Source organism: Pseudophryne corroboree, chromosome 1 (assembly GCF_028390025.1).
Source record: "Pseudophryne corroboree isolate aPseCor3 chromosome 1, aPseCor3.hap2, whole genome shotgun sequence".
NCBI classification, from domain to species: Eukaryota; Metazoa; Chordata; class Amphibia; order Anura; family Myobatrachidae; genus Pseudophryne; species Pseudophryne corroboree.
In genome coordinates, this window is record NC_086444.1 from 1,153,322,298 (window position 1) to 1,153,342,555 (window position 20,258).

Here is a 20,258-nt window from a genome sequence, read left to right on the forward strand (position 1 = left end):
TAAAAAAAAAAAAAAATCGGGTAGGGCGCGGCGTCCTGCTAAAACAGCCTAGCGTCAACACTAGACATAACATGTGCAGAGAGAGTTAGATTTGGGAAGGTTATAGTGTTTCTGTGCAGGGTAAATACTGGCTGCTTTATTTTTAAACTGCAATTTAGATTTCAGTTTGAACACACCCCACCTAAATCTAACTCTTTCTGCATGTTATATCGGGTTGTCTTCAGGTTGCAGACTGTCGGGATCCCGGCGCACAGTATACCGGCGCCGGAATCCCGACAGCCGACATACCGACAGTTTTTCTCCCTCGTGGAGGTCCACGACCCCCCTGGAGGGATAATAAATAACCCACCGTGCCCGCAGCGAACCCGCAAGGGGCTCATTTGCGCTCGCCGTGCTGTCGGTATGCCGGTGGTCGGGCTTCCGGCGCTGGTATGCTGGTCGCCGGCATACCATATCAAACCCGTTATATCTGCCCCCCCTGCAGTGCACATGGTTTTCCCCAACTGCTAACAAATTTGCTGCTGCGATCAACTCTGAATTAGGCCCAAAGAGACCAGTTCCTCTCTGCAAATTCCTGTTCAGTAACGTTGCTGGGCACTCACATATTATTGACTAACAAAGGTCCTGGTGTGCTCAGCCACACCATGGGGGTAATTCCAAGTTGATCGCAGCAGGAATTTTTTTTAGCAGTTGGGCAAAACCATGTGCACTGCAGGGGCGGCAGATATAACATGTGCAGGAAGACTTAGATTTGGGTGGGTTATTTTGTTTCTGTGCTGGGGAAATACTGGCTGCTTTATTTTTACACTGCAAATTAGATTGCAGATTGAACACACCACACCCAAATCTAACTCTCTCTGCACATGTTATATCTGCCTTCCCTGCAGTGCACATGGTTTTGCCCAACTGCTAAAAAAATTCCTGCTGCGATCAACTTGGAATTACCCCCCATGTACACATTACATTACAGAACTGGAACATGACCCAAAGGTGAAATATGGGGAGGAAAGAATCTAGCCAGGCCATTACGGAAAGCCTCAACAAAGATGGCAGCTAGCGAACAATGCACAGAAGGCGTATGTTTGGCACCTCTATATTATCTCATCACACACAAAAAATAAATAAAATTATACATAGACAAGTTGGGTAACGACATTTGCAGCTTCAAATCTCTACTGCGCCACAGTTCAGAAATGTACTTTATATGTAAAAACACTTGAATACAGGGCCTGTTTCTTCAGAAATATTGAGGATTATGAGCATAACAGCTGCTTTTGCATAAGAATAATCAATGGGGGGAATTAAATTGTTTTGAAACATAGAAACATAGAATTTGTCGGCAGATAAGAACCACTTGGCCCATCTAGTCTGCCCCTTTTTTTTTTTTATATATTATTTTTTTTTATCACTAACCTTATTTGATCCTTATTTTTTTGTAAGGATATCCTTATGTCTATCCCATGCATGTTTAAATTGCTCTACTGTCTTAGCCTCTACCACCTCTGATGGGAGGCTATTCCACTTGTCCACTACCCTTTCTGTGAAATAATTTTTCCGCAAATTTCCCCTGAACCTCCCCCCCTCCAGTCTCAGTGCATGTCCTCGTGTCCTATTGCTTCTCTTCATTTGGAGAATGTTTCCCTCCTGGACTTTGTTAAAACCCTTCATATATTTGAAAGTTTCTATCATGTCGCCCCTTTCTCTTCTCTGCTCCAAACTATACATATTGAGATTTCTTAGTCTTTCTGGGTATGTTTTGTGATGTAGGCCATGCACCATTTTAGTTGCCCTCCTTTGTACAGTTTCTAATGTATTAATATCCTTTTGAAGATATGGCCTCCAGAACTGAATACAGTATTCTAGATGAGGCCGTACCAATGACCTATACAGTGGCATTATTACTTCTTTCTTTCTGCTGCTGATTCCTCTCCCAATGCAGCCAAGCATCTGACTAGCCTTCCTCATTGCCTTGTTACATTGCTTACCTGCCTTTAAGTCATCTGAAATAGTGACTCCTAGATCCCTTTCCTCCTCAGTAGTTTCCAGTATAGTGCCATTAATACTGTATTTAGCTTTAGGATTTTTGAGACCCAAGTGCATGATTTTGCATTTTTTGGCATTAAACTGTAATTGCCAGACTCTTGACCATTCCTCTAGTCTACCTAGATCCTCAATCATTTGTTTTACCCCACCTGGTGTGTCTACCCTGTTGCATACCTTTGTGTCATCTGCAAAAAGGCATACTTTCCCTTTAATCCCATTTGCAATGTCACCAATAAAGATATTGAAAAGCACTGGTCCAAGTACAGATCCCTGGGGTACTCCACTGGTAACATTTCCCTCCTGTGAATGCACTCCATTTACCACAACTCTCTGTTTTCTATCCTTCAACCAAGATCTTATCCATTCAATAATCCTAATATCCAATCCCAAACTTTCAAGTTTATTTAGCAGTCTGCGATGTGGAACTGTGTCAAAAGCCTTACTAAAGTCAAGATAAGCTATATCCATGGCTCCACCTTTATCCATCACTTTAGTCACACAATCAAAAAAGTCAATAAGATTTGTTTGACATGATCTTCCCCCAGTGAATCCATGCTGTTTGGGATCCAGTAAATTGCCGGATTTGAGATGATCTACAACTCTTTCTTTTAAGAGTGTTTCCATCAATTTCCCTACTACTGATGTAAGACTCACTGGTCTGTAGTTGTTTGCCTCTTCCTTGCTTCCACTTTTGTGCAGTGGGACTACGTTTGCTCTTTTCCAGTCCCCTGGAATTTCTCCTGTAGCTAATGACTGGTTGAATAATTCTGTCAATGGTGCTACCAGCACCTCTTTAAGTTCTTTTAGTATCCTTGGATGTATCCCATCTGGCCCCATAGATTTGTCCACTTTCAGCTTTGAGAGTTCTGTTAGGACCTTCTCCTCTGTAAATGTACTTGTTTCATTTTCCTGAATATCCCTGCAACTTAACTGTGGCCCCTTCCCCTCTCTTTCAGTAGTAAATACTGAGCAAAAATAATCATTAAGATGATCTGCTATTAAATTGTCTCCCTCAACAAGATTCCCAGTGTCCGTCTTTAGTTTTATAATTCCGCCTTTTGTTTTTCTTTTTTCGCTTATATACCTAAAAAAAGTTTTGCCTCCTTTACCCACTGACTGGGCCATTTTCTCCTCAGCTTGTGCCTTTGCACATCTGATTACCTTCTTTGTCTCCTTCTAAAAATCTAAATGGGACTGTTTAGACGCCCCAAACAATTGTCACTATTCATTTGTTGTTTGGGTGCCCATGCACATTGCACATGTTACTCCCAAACAGACAGGATTTAGCCGCGCAAAATGTCTAAACTCCTGATTTGGACACATTTTTTTCCTCGCACCTCAGGAGGTTGCAAGAAAAAAGAAAGAAAGAGTGTCCTTCACGACCCCCAGGCGCCCGAACGACTGAAAAATTGAATTGCTGCCGTTGGGCGTCCTCGAAAAAACCCATTTGAATCGGCCCCAGTGTGTCTAAGTTGATATTGAATAGTGTTCACTCTAGGCTGTTTTAGTAGGGCGCCGCGCCCTGCCCGATTTTTTAAGGGCAAAACCCGCCCTGCCCTTTATGCGGCACCCTGCTAAAACAGCCGCCCGCTTTCTGCCCTCTCAGCGTGTAAAGATGCTGCGCGCATGTGCGCGGCATCCGTTCACGCTGTCAGAGAGCTTGGGGGAAGCCCAGCACCTCCGTAGGTGCTGGGCACGCCCCCAACAGTGATGGCGCCGGCCGCCCACTCCCCCGTCTGTGGACTGAACCGCCCACTTGCATTACGTGCAAGTGGCCACGCCCCCTATTTGCATGGCTTGTGCCCCACACAGACCCGCGCCCTGCCCTGCCCCTAGAGTGAACACCTATTGAACATAGAAGTATTACTACTGCACACTGTGGCGTACATCTGTACATGGAAACTAAACATGGTGATGTCAGAACACGTGGGAGAGTCCATGCTACATGCACACACCAAGATCTGTTTCATAAGGCCATGAACGTAGCTATAATGGGTCCTAGGGGTGCAATGGCTATGGGGCCCAGAGGCTTAGGGGGGCCTGGACCCAGGTTATAAAGTTGCATACCAATTTCCCAGATTTGCCTGCTCAGTTAATGGGTCTGATCCATTGCCCAGCCTGAATTGTTTAACATTACATTACCAGTGAGGGGAGTATGTAGTAGATGTTATAATGGTGAGGGGGCACTATACTGTAGCATAATTTAAACTGGAGGCTACTGTAATGTGGCACAATATATTGTTACATAGTAAGAACTGGGGCACTTTAACGTGGCATAATATGAATTGGAGGGCACTCTAATGTGTCATATACTGATCTGTTCATTGTAATTAGGAGGGCACTATAATGTTATATAATAAGAACTGGGTTACTATAATGTGGCACAATATGAAAAGGAGGCACTATAGTGTGGCATAATATGAACTGGGGCACTGCAACATGACAATTTGACCTTGAGGACATTCTAATGTTGCACAGTGTGAATAAAGGACAATGCAATGTGGTTAATATAAACTGGGGACACCAAGTCATGTGAATTGGGGGTACTGTGTGGCATAATGTGTACTGGCGGCCCTACAATGTGACATCATATAAACTAGGGATCAATTGTGGCTCATAAAAAAAACTAGGGCACTATTATGTGGATAACGTTAACTAGAGCACTATTATGAGGATAACAACTAGGGCACTATAATGGTGCATAAAATAACTGCTGCAGAGAGGTGTCTCTTAAGAAGCACTGGGAAAGGGGGCCCTTCAATATGTTGGTATGGGGCCAGCAAAGTTCTGGTTACGCCCCTGCATAAGACTACTATTTCTAAGCACCCATGAAACTGGCAGCTACGTTAGAGAGAACCGTTGTACTTGCGGGAATGAATGACAGGCTGCATATACATAGCATCATGTGCACTGTGGGATTAGTCACATAAGTCACCTTTACATTTCCAGCCTTATTTGGAGACTATTGGAAAGCAAACCTGTAGGCGGGTACATGTATGGTATTACCCGCTATTTACCATTGCCAGTTATTACACTCCAGGGTGAATCTGTATTATCTTATGAAGTAACTTACAGGACTGGGTGGTTATTTCTTACTATTTACGGGTACCCTTTGTATCCATTTATATTGCATGATTATGTGAACAGGGAAGTTTAATGCATACTGCTAACATCTTTAATCGTGTAATGCATCGTTATTGCCTTGATAACTGCAGCACTGTTTTGGTTGACACCTGTGTAACTGTACACATGTAAGCTCTCAGATTTTGTACACAATTACTAGATGCCATGATATTATGTAGAGATTCCAGCAAGCCTTACTGCCACACAGTGGACCAGATTCTCAGGTGGGAGTCAAGCAAAAAATAAGAATTTACTCACCGGTAATTCTATTTCTCGTAGTCCGTAGTGGATGCTGGGAACTCCGTAAGGACCATGGGGGAATAGCGGGCTCCGAAGGAGGCTGGGCACTCTAGAAAGATCTTAGACTACCTGGTGTGCACTGGCTCCTCCCACTATGACCCTCCTCCAAGCCTCAGTTAGGACACCGTGCCCGGACGAGCGTACACAATAAGGAAGGATTTTGAATCCCGGGTAAGACTCATACCAGCCACACCAATCACACCGTATAACTCGTGATATGAAACCCAGTTAACAGTATGAAACAACTGAGCCTCTCAACAGATGGCTCAACAATAACCCGATTTAGTTAACAATAACTATGTACAAGTATTGCAGATAAACCGCACTTGGGATGGGCGCCCAGCATCCACTACGGACTACGAGAAATAGAATTACCGGTGAGTAAATTCTTATTTTCTCTGACGTCCTAGTGGATGCTGGGAACTCCGTAAGGACCATGGGGATTATACCAAAGCGGAGAGTGCGGATGACTCTGCAACACCGAATGAGAGAACTCCAGGTCCTCCTCAGCCAGGGTATCAAATTTATATAATTTTGCAAACGTGTTTGCCCCTGACCAAGTAGCAGCTCGGCAAAGTTATAAAGCCGAGACCCCTCGGGCAGCCGCCCAAGATGAGCCCACCTTCCTTGTGGAATGGGCATTGACAGATTTTTGGCTGTGGCAGGCCTGCCACAGAATGTGCAAGCTGAATTGTACTACAAATCCAACGAGCAATAGTCTGCGTAGAAGCAGGAGCACCCAGCTTGTTGGGTGCATATAGGATAAACAGCGAGTCAGATTTTCTGACTCCAGCCGTTCTGGAAACATATATTTTCAGGGCCCTGACCACGTCTAACAACTTGGAGTCCTCCAAGTCCCTAGTAGCCGTAGGCACCACCATAGGCTGGTTCAGGTGAAACGCTGACACCACCTTAGGGAGAACTGGGGACGAGTCCTCAATTCTGCCCTATCCATATGGAAAATCAGATAAAGGGCTTTTACATGATAAAGCCGCCAATTCTGATACTTGCCTGGCCGAAGCCAAGGCCAATAACATGACCACCTTCCACGTGAGATATTTCAGATCCACGGTTTTTAGTGGCTCAAACCAATGTGACTTTAAGAAACTCAACACCACGTTGAGATCCCAAGGTGCCACAGGAGGCACAAACGGGGGCTGACTATGCAGCACTCCTTTTATAAATGTCTGAACTTCAGGTACTGAAGCTAGTTCTTTTTGAAAGAAAAATCGACAGAGCCGAGATCTGTACCTTAATGGAACCCAATTTAAGGCCCATAGTCACTCCTGCTTGCAGGAAATGCAGAAATCGACCTAGTTGAAATTACTCTGTTGGGGCCCTTTCGGCCTCACACCATGCAACATATTTTCGCCATATGCGGTGATAATGAGTTGCTGTAACCTCTTTCCTGGCTTTAGTAAGCGTAGGAATGACTTCCTCCGGAATGCCCTTTTCCTTCAGGATCCGGCGTTCAACCGCCATGCCGTCAAACGCAGCCGCGGTAAGTCTTGGAACAGACAGGGCCCCTGCTGCCGCAGGTCCTGTCTGAGTGGCAGAGGCCATGGGTCCTCTGATATAAATTCTTGAAGTTCTGGGTACCAAGCTCTTCTTGGCCATCCACGAGTATCGTTCTTACTCCTCGCCTTCTTATTATTCTCAGTACCTTTGGTATGAGAGGCAGAGGGGAGAACACATAAACCGACTGGTACACCCACGGTGTTACCAGAGCGTCCATAGCTATCGCCTGAGGGTCCCTTGACCTGGTGCAATATCTTTTATAGCTTTTTGTTGAGGCGGGACGCCATCATGTCCACCTGTGGCCTTTCCCAATGGTGTACAATCCTATTGTAAGACTTCTGGAGGAAGTCCCCATTCTCCCGGGTGGAGGTCGTGTCTGTTGAGAAGATCTGCTTCCCAGTTGTCCACTCCGGGAATGAACACTGCTGACAGTGCTAACACATGATTTTCCGCCTATCGGAGAATCCTTGTGGCTTCTGCCATCGCCATCCTGCTTCTTGTGCCGCCCTGTTGGTTTACATGGGCGACTGCCGTGATGTTGTCTGATTGGATCAGTACCGGCTGGCCAAAGTCCCTGGAAGTTTCTTCCCTGTGTGACTGCCCCCCAGCCTCAAAGGCTGGAATCCATGGTCACTAGGACCTAGTCCTGTATGCCGAACCTGCGGCCCTCTTGAAGATGGGCACTCTGCAGCCACCACAGTAGAGATACCCTGGTCCTTGGAGACAGGGTTATCAGCCTATGCATCGGAAGATGCGATCCGGACCACTTGTCCAACAGGTCCCTCTGAAAAGTTCTTGTATGGAACCTGCCTAATGGGATTGCTTCGTAGGAAGCTACCATTTTTCCCAGGACTCGCGTGCAATGATGCACCGCTACCTATTTTGGCTTCAGGAGGTCTCTGACTAGAGATGACAACTCCTTGGCTTTCTCCTCCGGGAGAAACACTATTTCTGGTTTATGTCCAGAACCATCCCCAGGAACAGTAGACGTGTCATAGGAACCAGCTGTGACTTTGGACTGTTTAGAATCCAACCATGCTGTTGTAGCACTTTCCAAAATAGTGCTACCCCGACTACCAACTGCTCCTTGACGAGATTGTCCAAGTACGGGATAATTACAACTCCCTTTTTTCGAAGGAGTATCATCATTTCGGCCATTACCTTGATTAAACACCCTCGGTGCCATGTACAGTCCAAACGGCAGTGTCTGGACTTGGTAATGGTAATCCTGTACCACAAATCTGAGGTACTCCTGGCGAGGATGGTAAATGGGGACATGCAGGTAAGCATCCTTGATGTCCCGGGATACCATGTAATCCCCCTCGTCCAGGCTTGCAATAACCGCCCTGAGCGATTCCATCTTGAACTTGAATTTTTTTATGTATGTGTTCAAGGATTTTAAATATAAAATGGGTCACACCGAACCATGCGATTTCGGTACCCCAACCCGTGTGGAATAGTAACCCCGTCCTTGTTGAAGTAGGGGCACCTTGAGTATTACCTGCTGGGAATACCGCTTATTAATTGCCTCTAGCACAGCCTCCCTGCCTGAGGGAGTTGTCAGCAAGGCATATTTTAGGAAACGGCTGGGGGTAGACATCTCGAATTCCAGCTTGTACCCCTGAAATACTACTTGAAAGAAACAGGGATCCACCTGTGAGCGAGCCCACTAATTGCTGAAATTTTTGAGACGGCCCCCCACCGTACCTGGCTACACCTGTGGAGCACCCGCGTCATGGTGTGGACTCACAGGAGGCGGGGGAAGAATCTTGATTCTGGGAACAGGCTGACTGGTGCAGCTTTTTCCCTCTACCCTTGTCTCTGTACAGAAAGGAAGCGCCATTTGACCCGCTTGCTTTTCTGAAGCCGAAAGGACTTTACCTTTGTCTGTGAGGAAACCTGAGGTAAAATTATTTCTTCCCAGCAGTTGCTGTGGATACGAGGTCCCAGAGACCATCCCCAAATAATTCCTCACCCTTATAAGGCTCTCTATGCGCTTTTTAAGTCAGCATCACCTGTCCAGTGACAGGTCTCTAATACCCTCCTGACAGAATGGACATTACATTTATTTTGGATGCCAGCCGGCAAAATATCCCTCTGTGCATCCCCCATATATAAGACGACGTCTTTAATATGTTTTTATGTTTGCCAACTAGTATCCCTGTATGACAGGGTCACCGACCACGCTGCAGCAGCACTATCTGCAGGTCTCAGTCTAGTACCTGAGTGTGTAAATACAGACTTCAGGATAGCCTCCTGTTTTTTATCAACAGGTACCTATTAAAGTGGCCGTATCCTAAGACGGCATTGCCACCTTTTTTGACAAACGTGTGAGCGCCTTATCCACCCTAGGGGATATCTCCCAGCGTAACTTATCCTCCTGGCGGGAAAGGGTACGCCATCAGTAACTTTTTATAAATTACCAGTTTCTTAACGGGGGAACCCACGCTTTTCACACACTTCATTTATTCATCTGATGGGGGAACAAAACACTGCCTGTTTTTTCTCCCCAAACCTAAAACCCATTTTTAGAGGTGCTTGGGTTAAAGTCAGAAATGTATAACACATTTTTTATTGCCGGGATCAAGTCACGGATGTTCCTAGTGGATTGTGTATATGTCTCCACCTTGTCGACACTGGAGTCAGACTCCGTGTCGACATCTGTGTCTGCCATCTGAGAGAGCGGGCGTTTTTGAGCCCCTGATGGCCTTTGAGACGCCTGGGCAGGCGCGGGCTGCGAAGCCGGCTGTCCCACAGCTGTTACGTCATCCACCCTTTTATGTAAGGAGTTGACACTGTCGGTTAATACCTTTCACCTATCCATCCAATCTGGTGTCGGCCCCACAGGGGGCGACATCACATATATCGGCCTCTGTTCCGTCACCATATAAGCCTCCTCATTCAACATGTCGACACAGCCGTACCGACACACCGCAGACACACAGGGAATGCTCTAAACGAGGACAGGACCCACAAAAGCCCTTTGGGGGGACAGAGTGAGAGTATGCCAGCACACACCAGAGCGCTATATAATGCAGGGACTAACTGAGTTATGTCCCCTATAGCTGCTGTTTTTATATATAATGTATACTGCGCCTAAATTTAGTGCCCCCCCTCTCTTTATTAACCCTTTTCTGTAGTGTAGACTGCAGGGGAGAGCTAGGGAGCTTCCTTCCAGCGGAGCAGTGAAGGAAAATGGCGCCAGTGTGCTGAGGAGATAGGCTCCGCCCCTTTTTCGCGGCCTATTCTCCCGTTTTTTATGGAATTCTGGCAGGGGTATTTACCTCATATATAGCCCCTGGGGCTATATATTGAGGTATTTTAGCCAGCCAAGGTGTTTTTTATTGCTGCCTCAGGGCGCCCCCCCCAGCGCCCTGCACCCTCAGTGACCGGAGTGTGAAGTGTGTGAGAGGAGCAATGGCGCACAGCTGCAGTGCTGTGCGCTACCTTGGTGAAGACAGAGTCTTCATGCCGCCGATTTTCCGGACCATCTTCTTGCTTCTGGCTCTGTAAGGGGGACGGCGGCGCGGCTCCGGGACCGAACATCAAGGCTGGGCCTGCGGTCGATCCCTCTGGAGCTAATGGTGTCCAGTAGCCTAAGAAGCCCAATCCGGCTGCAAGCAGGCGAGTTTGCTTCTTCTCCCCTTAGTCCCTCGCTGCAGTGAGCCTGTTGCCAGCAGGTCTCACTGAAAATAAAAAAAATCTAAGACTATTACTTTCTAAGAGCTCAGGAGAGCCCCTAGTGTGCATCCAACCTCGGCCGGGCACGAAATCTAACTGAGGCTTGGAGGAGGGTCATAGTGGGAGGAGCCAGTGCACACCAGGTAGTCTAAGATCTTTCTAGAGTGCCCAGCCTCCTTCGGAGCCCGCTATTCCCCCATGGTCCTTACGGAGTTCCCAGCATCCACTAGGACGTCAGAGAAAGAGCCAGTAACCGTGCACCTTGGTAAAACCATGCTGCGCTGCAGGTGGGGGAGATGTAACCTGTGCATTGTTCAATGTGAGAGGGGCATGTCCAAACTCAAATCTAAACTATACGGTAAAAATAAAGTTGTCTAGCATCTATGGGCTACACGCAAAAGCAGCCAGTATTTACCCTGCATGCAAAAGAGAGAAAAAACCCTATGGGGGGAATTTAATTGTTTTATCATGTGCTTAAAGGAATTCAATGGTTGATCAGATCACACCGCCAAAAGCACCAGGTTTAACATCTTGAAGAGGCTAAACCCTATTAAAATCCTTGTTGCATTGCAAAAAGTTCCGTTTGGGTGTCAATACAGACTCAGGAGTTGCGACAATTATTATTATTATTATTTTTTTAAAGCCCGTAGTTTGGCTGGACTTTGGACGCCCATTTGAGTGCTTTAGATAGGTTTAGCCATTTTGTGGCAGGCACCTTAGCTGGTAATGGGCATCTGATCGGAGCAACAATTGAATAAGCTCAGATAGCCAACCATTGCTGTAGATGCCCAGCAGAGGGCGCAGGAAACAACTGAATCAGCCCCTTAGAGGCACCATATAAGTAAAATATGCTAACACTACTACGGTTATTACCTTACCAAGCTAGAAGAAGGTAACATGTCTGTTGTACATTATTACATACACACAATGGGCACGATTCAATTCACAAAGAGTTAAATAGCGCCGGGAGTTAGCGCCTGGGGCTATTTAATACAGCGTAATGGTAAGTCGGAGAATGCCTGTTTTCCCGAGCTAAACAAGGTGTCTTGTTGGGAGAAACACAATTTTCTGACTTCAGGGGCCAGCGCGATGCTGTTTCTGATGCGCTAAGGGCAGAAAACACCATCGCGCTGGCACTTTCGTCAGATTTCTGCTCGCTCCCCTCCGTGGGTGCAAGAAGAAATCCCGTTGAGGAGTGTCACAGGATGCTGTATTGAATAGCTCGGGAGCCAATTCCCAGCACTATTCAACTCTCTGTGAATAGAATCGTGCCCAATGTTTCATGTGCTTATTAGAACACGGGCAGCCTACTACACGAAGTCTCATTTTGTCTGATAAAGCTGATGACAGAAAAGCTTACAGGTCACGGCACAGCAAATGTAAATACACTGACCAAATATCTCATGTTATGTTGAAGGTATCTTTTATTAAAAAGCACCGTGTTGTATTTTAGGGTTGGTCGCTAAATTCTGCTTTGAACTATAGAAAGAAAAAAAAGAAAAAATTGAAAATGTAAATTACCTGAACCTCAGACGATTCAGCGGAACACGAGTTTGTCGGGGTTTCACCTCCAGGTTTATCCTCATTAGACTCAAACTTGATATTTTTTCTTTTCCTGCCTTTCTTGCTTTTGTTCTCCGGCTCCTCAGGCTTAGCGGTCTCTTCACCCTGTTCGCCACATATAGAAGACTCGAACAGGGGTTTACCATTCATGTAGGTCTTGGTGATTTTCAGCTTTATTTCTGGAGACCCATTCTTAGTGGGAGTTGTGTTGGGCGGCGTCCCAATGCCTTGAATTTCTTGGGCATCAATCCGCACTTTCGCTTCTTGAGCGCCCGACTCTCCGTTGAACACCCGAGAAGTCAGGTCTTTCAGTTTGTCGGCTGGGAGGAAAGGCAGTGCGTCGTGGCCATTTAGCTTCTGTATGACCCCCTCAGAGATCGGTGCCCGGCCCAGGAACACGGAGCACTCGCGGCTCACTTCGGGGGTTGAGGGCTTAACGGACGGATTTGAAATTATGTGGGGAACTTGCTTCATTTTGTCAAATTGCTGCAAATTCTGTAGAGAAACTGAAGTACGTGCCCAGTCTCACGCTACTGTAACAGAAAAAGAGGGGAACAAAAATCTTTAATATATGAAGCGTGAAACACTGCAGAAGTTGTGGTGGCTTAAATCTATCAAACACGTCTGTACAAAGCAATGCCTGAAAATATTTTGCCTGCAGCCTTTTCTGCTGTGAAGGACCTCTTGGCAGTCAATATTTCATATAGCAGTGGCTCGATACTACCTTATGTTTCTTTTTATATTTTAACAAGCATTTACATTTAACATGCAAATCATCATCTATTTGTAAAGTACCACAAACACTGCAACGCCGAACACAGAGTTATAGGTTGTGTAAAATATATGAACGTACAAACCAATCCAACAAAACCAACTCATACATAAATATAACCAGTACAAATGTGGTAGAAGAAGGAGGTGCAGACAGAAGGTGGAGGGTGGTCTGTTCACTGAAGCTTACAGTATGGCAGAAGAAGACAAAGCAAAGACAAAGGGCTGGATAGAATTAGCAGTGGCGGTTACCGCGGACTTATAGCTCCAGGCTTTAATGCCCTGAGCAATGCAAAACACAATCCCATTTGCTCACCTGTTAGCAGGTATGTACCCGCAGCCGTGGGTCAACACGCTCGCGGCAGCCGTGATAAAGGCAGAAAGCCCTACTTACCACAGATTTCTGTTTGCACCTCAGGAGGGTGAGAACAGAAATCCGCTGTAAGTGCAGCCTGTGTGTTTACTGCAAACTGCATCTGAATAGTCCTGAGCACTAAATCTAGGAGCTGTAAGCACCACCGGTAATTGAATCTGACCTATAGCCGCAAACATCGGACATTTTGCCGGTTTCGGCCCCCATACATCCCGGGCTATAAGAGAGAGAGTGGTCAGGGGTGAAGTGGTAGATTTGAATTTCGCCTTTATAGAAAGGGAAGCTATCAATATTTAACATAGTGATTTCAGAAACAGACACGCAAGGATAAACAAAAAACAACAAATAAGAGTTTCATGGTAAGAAAAAGAAAATCATTTTTCTCTGCATTTAGAGCCTTAAGGAGGGTACACACGGAGCGATAATCTAAGCAATCTGACTAGATTGCTTAGATTTTCAGCAAGATCGCTCCGTGTGTACCCCTCACAGAGATAGCGATGCGCAGCCCCGCGCATTGCTATCACTGGTGCTAGATTGGCCTGCATGCAGGCCAATCTAGCAGGTCGCTCATTTCACCCGCTGGGTGAAATGAGCAGCCCGTCTCCACCCGCACGCTACGCACACATCTCTCCCGCATCGGGCCGTGAGTACTGGCCTTAACTCAGGTTTGTTAGCAAACCAAAAAGCAAGCAACTGGGCAAAACCATGCTGCACTGCAGGGGGAGGGGGGTGGGGGCCAGATGTAACGTGCAGAAAGAGTTAGATTTGGGCGGGGTGTGTACAAACTGAAATCTAAATTGCAGTGTAAAAATAAAGCAGCCAGTATTTACCCTGCACAGAAATAAAATAACCCACCAAATCTAACTCTCTCTGCACATGTTAAATCTGCCCCACCTGCAGTGCACATGGTTTTGCCCATTAGTGTGCTTTTTGGGTTTGCTAACAAACCTGAATAACCCCCTTAGTTTTTACTTCAACAGTGGATTCACTTTAGTTTTATAGTTACAAAAAAACTTAACTGTTACAAGGCGGACAATAAAGGTCAGTGGGGTCAATTCAATTGCTGTTGCCACTTCCACCACTAGAGGGCGCCCAACGGCAGCAATTCAATTGTTCTGCCATTTGGGTGCCCAGCGGCCACGGAGGACACACTTTTTTTTGCAGCCTCCAGAGGTGCAAGCAAAACTGTTGAAACTGGGCACTTAGGGCGTCCAAACAGAATGTGCCGTTATCGAACAGCATGTTGCGTCCTTTGCACAGAATTAAGTTCATCCCTATTTATTTAGTGTCTTGCAATAAACATGAATACATCAGTTTATGAAGCACTAATAAAGGCTACCTTTATACAAACTACCAGAAAACTGCATGTTGATGGATGAAAGTTGCAGCTTCTTCCATGGTACCAACATGCTTCAGAGAAATACAAAGAAGTGACATGTGCAATGAGCACATAAAACCATTTTGTGTACACCAAAAAATAACTTGAAACAAATAGGGGTCTAATTCGATTTGCCGACAGCTGAATAGCACCGGGAATTAGCTCCCGGCGCTATTTAACACAGCGCCATGTGACACTTGACTGTCGGGAATTCCTCTCGCACCCCCGGGGGAAATCCGACAAAAGTGCTGGCGCAATGCTGATTCTGTCAGGAATAAGCATCGCGCCGGGCAGTTAAGTCGTAGAATGCCCGTTCTCCCGACAAATCAACCTGTTAAATCCGGGAGAACGGGCATTCGCCGACTTAAAATGAGCAGAATTGAATAGCGACGGGAGCTAATTTCCGACGCTATTCAACTGTCAGCAAATTGAATTAACCCCAAAGTGACAGTTTGGCTCATAATAGTATAGGAACTAGCAAGTAATATGAAAGGCACAATGGGGGGAATTAAATTGTTTTTGTCAGTAGCTGTCAATGCCAGGCACATGACAAAGCAAGTAAAGTATTGCTCCGTTCGGCCGCGTACAGCTGCCGGGATGTCTGTTTGCTGCCTCCTGAGTGGCAAGCAAAAAGTGTAAGCTTCTAGTGTCCCATAGTGGATGAAAGAGAAAAGTGACACGTTTCGGCACCAAAATGGCACTTTTCGCACTGCACCAATAATTTAGTCCGGCACTGCAGGGCGATATCAGTGCGGTAAAGACAATTAATTGAATAGCACCCCTATCTACCATCACTTTAGACGGGAAATTGGGCGCACATAAACACTAAATGAACGAGTTCAGTACATAATCAGCTACATATTAACATAGGTATTCAATTGTTTGAAGAGTCAGTTGGGTGTCTGTTTTTTCCTATCTAATAGACAGAAAAATAAGAATTTACTTACCGATAATTCTATTTCTCGGAGTCCGTAGTGGATGCTGGGGTTCCTGAAAGGACCATGGGGAATAGCGGCTCCGCAGGAGACAGGGCACAAAAAGTAAAGCTTTATGATCAGGTGGTGTGTACTGGCTCCTCCCCCTATGACCCTCCTCCAAGCCTCAGTTAGGATACTGTGCCCGGACGAGCGTACACAATAAGGAAGGATTTATGAATCCCGGGTAAGACTCATACCAGCCACACCAATCACACCGTACAACCTGTGATCTAAACCCAGTTAACAGTATGATAACAGAGGAGCCTCTGAAAGATGGCTCCCTACAACAATAACCCGATTTAGGTAACAATAACTATGTACAATTATTGCAGATAATCCGCACTTGGGATGGGCGCCCAGCATCCACTACGGACTCCGAGAAATAGAATTATCGGTAAGTAAATTCTTATTTTCTCTATCGTCCTAGTGGATGCTGGGGTTCCTGAAAGGACCATGGGGATTATACCAAAGCTCCCAAACGGGCGGGAGAGTGCGGATGACTCTGCAGAACCGAATGAGAGAACTCCAGGTCCTCCTTAGCCAGGGTATCAAATTTGTAGAATTTTACAAACGTGTTCTCCCCCGACCACGTAGCCGCTCGGCAGAGTTGTAATGCCGAGACCCCTCGGGCAGCCGCCCAAGAAGAACCCACCTTCCTTGTGGAGTGGGCATTTACCGATTTTGGCTGTGGCAGGCCTGCCACAGAATGTGCAAGCTGAATCGTACTACAAATCCAGCGCGCAATAGTCTGCTTAGACGCAGGAGCGCCCAACTTGTTGGGAGCATATAGTATAAACAGTGAGTCAGATTTCCTGACTCCAGCTGTCCTTGAAATGTATATTTTTAAAGCTCTGACAACGTCCAACAACTTGGAGTCCTCCAAGTCGCTTGTAGCCGCAGGCACTACAATAGGCTGGTTCAGATGAAATGCTGACACCACCTTAGGGAGAAAATGCGGACGAGTCCGCAGTTCTGCCCTGTCCGAATGGAAAATCAGATATGGGCTTTTGTAAGATAAAGCTGCCAGTTCTGACACTCTCCTGGCCGAAGCCAGGGCTAGTAGCATGGTCACTTTCCATGTGAGATATTTCAAATCCACATTTTTTAGTGGTTCAAACCAATGAGATTTGAGAAAGTCCAAAACAACATTGAGATCCCACGGTGCCACTGGAGGCACCACAGGGGGCTGTATATGCAGTACTCCCTTAACAAAGGTCTGGACTTCAGGAACTGAAGCCAATTCTTTCTGGAAGAAAATCGACAGGGCCGAAATTTGAACCTTAATAGATCCCAATTTGAGACCCATAGACAATCCTGATTGCAGGAAATGTAGGAATCGACCCAGTTGAAATTCCTCCGTCGGAGCACTCCGATCCTCGCACCACGCAACATATTTTCGCCAAATGCGGTGATAATGTTGCGCGGTTACTTCCTTCCTTGCTTTAATCAAGGTGGGAATGACTTCTTCCGGAATGCCTTTTCCCTTTAGGATCCGGCGTTCAACCGTCATGCCGTCAAACGCAGCCGCGGTAAGTCTTGAAACAGACAGGGACCCTGCTGAAGCAGGTCCCTTCTCAGAGGTAGAGGCCACGGATCCTCCGTGATCATCTCTTGAAGTTCCGGGTACCAAGTCCTTCTTGGCCAATCCGGAGCCACTAGTATCGTTCTTACGCCTCTTTGCCGTATAATTCTCAATACTTTTGGTATGAGAGGCAGAGGAGGAAACACATACACCGACTGGTACACCCAAGGCGTTACCAGCGCGTCCACAGCTATTGCCTGCGGATCTCTTGACCTGGCGCAATACCTGTCCAGTTTTTTGTTGAGGCGAGACGCCATCATGTCCACCATTGGTCTTTCCCAACGGGTTACAAGCATGTGGAAAACTTCTGGATGAAGTCCCCACTCTCCCGGGTGAAGGTCGTGTCTGCTGAGGAAGTCTGCTTCCCAGTTGTCCACTCCCGGGATGAACACTGCTGACAGTGCTATCACATGATTCTCCGCCCAGCGAAGAATCCTTGCAGCTTCTGCCATTGCACTCCTGCTTCTTGTGCCGCCCTGTCTGTTTACATGGGCGACTGCCGTGATGTTGTCCGACTGGATCAACACCGGTTTTCCTTGAAGCAGAGGTTCTGCCTGGCTTAGAGCATTGTAGATTGCTCTTAGTTCCAGAATGTTTATGTGAAGAGACGTTTCCAGGCTCGACCACACGCCCTGGAAGTTTCTTCCTTGTGTGACTGCTCCCCAGCCTCTCAGGCTGGCGTCCGTGGTCACCAGGATCCAATCCTGTATGCCGAATCTGCGGCCCTCCAATAGATGAGCACTCTGCAACCACCACAGAAGAGATACCCTTGTCCTTGGAGACAGGGTTATCCGCTGGTGCATCTGAAGATGCGACCCTGACCATTTGTCCAGCAGATCCCTCTGGAAAACTCTTGCGTGGAATCTGCCGAATGGAATTGCTTCGTAAGAAGCCACCATTTTTCCCAGGACTCTTGTGCATTGATGTACAGACACCTTTCCTGGTTTTAGGAGGTTCCTGACAAGTTCGGATAACTCCTTGGCTTTTTCCTCCGGGAGAAAAACCTTTTTCTGAACCGTGTCCAGAATCATCCCTAAGAACAGCAGACGTGTTGTCGGAATTAACTGGGATTTTGGAATATTCAGAATCCACCCGTGCTGCTTTAGCACTTCTTGAGACAGTGCTAGTCCCATCTCTAGCTGTTCTCTGGACCTTGCCCTTATTAGGAGATCGTCCAAGTATGGGATAATTAATACGCCTTTTCTTCGAAGAAGAATCATCATCTCGGCCATTACCTTGGTAAAGACCCGAGGTGCCGTGGACAATCCAAACGGCAGCGTCTGAAACTGATAGTGACAGTTCTGTACGACGAACCTGAGGTACCCCTGGTGTGAGGGGTAAATTGGAACGTGGAGATACGCATCCTTGATGTCCAAGGATACCATAAAGTCCCCTTCTTCCAGGTTCGCTATCACCGCTCTGAGTGACTCCATCTTGAACTTGAACTTTTTTATGTACAGGTTCAAGGATTTCAGATTTAGAATAGGTCTTACCGAGCCATCCGGCTTCGGTACCACAAATAGAGTGGAATAATACCCCTTTCCTTGTTGTAAAAGGGGTACCTTGACTATCACCTGCTGAGAGTACAGCTTGTGAATGGCTTCCAAGACCGTCACCCTGTCGGAGGGGGACGTTGGTAAAGCAGACTTCAGGAAACGGCGAGGTGGAGACGTCTCTAGTTCCAACCTGTAACCCTGAGATATTATCTGCAGGATCCAGGGATCCACCTGCGAGTGAGCCCACTGCGCGCTGAAATTCTTGAGACGACCCCCCACCGCCCCCGAGTCCGCTTGAGAAGCCCCAGCGTCATGCTGAGGCTTTTGTAGAAGCGGGGGAGGGCTTCTGTTCCTGGGAAGGAGCTGCCTGTTGCAGTCTCTTCCCCTTTCCTCTGCCTCGTGGCAGATATGAATATCCCTTTGCTCTCTTGTTTTTAAAGGAACGAAAGGGCTGCGGCTGAAAAGTCGGTGTCTTTTTCTGTTGGGGAGTGACTTGAGGTAAAAAGGTGGATTTCCCGGCTGTAGCCGTGGCCACCAAATCCGATAGACCAACACCAAATAACTCCTCCCCTTTATACGGCAAAACTTCCATATGCCGTTTTGAGTCCGCATCACCTGACCACTGTCGCGTCCATAAACTTCTTCTGGCCGAAATGGACATAGCACTTACCCGTGATGCCAGTGTGCAAATATCCCTCTGTGCATCACGCATATAAAGAAACGCATCCTTTATTTGCTCTAAAGACAGTAAAACATTGTCCCTATCCAGGGTATCAATATTTTCAATCAGGGACTCTGACCAAGCTACCCCAGCACTGCACATCCAGGCTGTCGCTATAGCTGGTCGTAGTATAACACCTGTATGTGTGTATATACTTTTTTGGATATTTTCCATCCTCCTATCTGCTGGATCTTTAAGTGCGGCCGTCTCAGGAGAGGGTAACGCCACTTGTTTTGATAAGCGTGTGAGCGCCTTGTCCACCCTAGGAGGTGTTTCCCAGCGCGCCCTAACCTCTGGCGGGAAAGGGTATAAAGCCAATAACTTCTTTGAAATTAGCAGTTGTTTTTTTCGGGGGCAACCCACGCTCATTTAATTCATCTGATTCAGGAAAAAATAAGAATTTACTTACCGATAATTCTATTTCTCGGAGTCCGTAGTGGATGCTGGGGTTCCTGAAAGGACCATGGGGAATAGCGGCTCCGCAGGAGACAGGGCACAAAAAGTAAAGCTTTAGGATCAGGTGGTGTGCACTGGCTCCTCCCCCCATGACCCTCCTCCAAGCCTCAGTTAGGATACTGTGCCCGGACGAGCATACACAATAAGGAAGGATTTATGAATCCCGGGTAAGACTCATACCAGCCACACCAATCACACTGTACAACCTGTGATCTGAACCCAGTTAACAGTATGATAACAGCGGAGCCTCTGAAAGATGGCTCACAACAATAATAA

At 46.7% G+C, this 20,258-nt stretch overlaps 1 protein-coding gene across 2 annotated transcripts in view; it reads right to left on the minus strand.

Moving 5' to 3' along the window:
* Nucleotides 1-20,258, minus strand: part of NSD2 (nuclear receptor binding SET domain protein 2) — a 158,257-nt gene that overhangs the window by 90,943 nt on the left and 47,056 nt on the right. For both annotated transcript variants that reach the window (XM_063924799.1, XM_063924797.1), the window contains exon 2: nt 12,187-12,761. In XM_063924799.1, coding sequence (XP_063780869.1) covers nt 12,187-12,702 — 516 coding nt within the window. In that variant the 5' untranslated portion in view covers nt 12,703-12,761. The remainder of the gene's footprint in view (nt 1-12,186; nt 12,762-20,258) is intronic.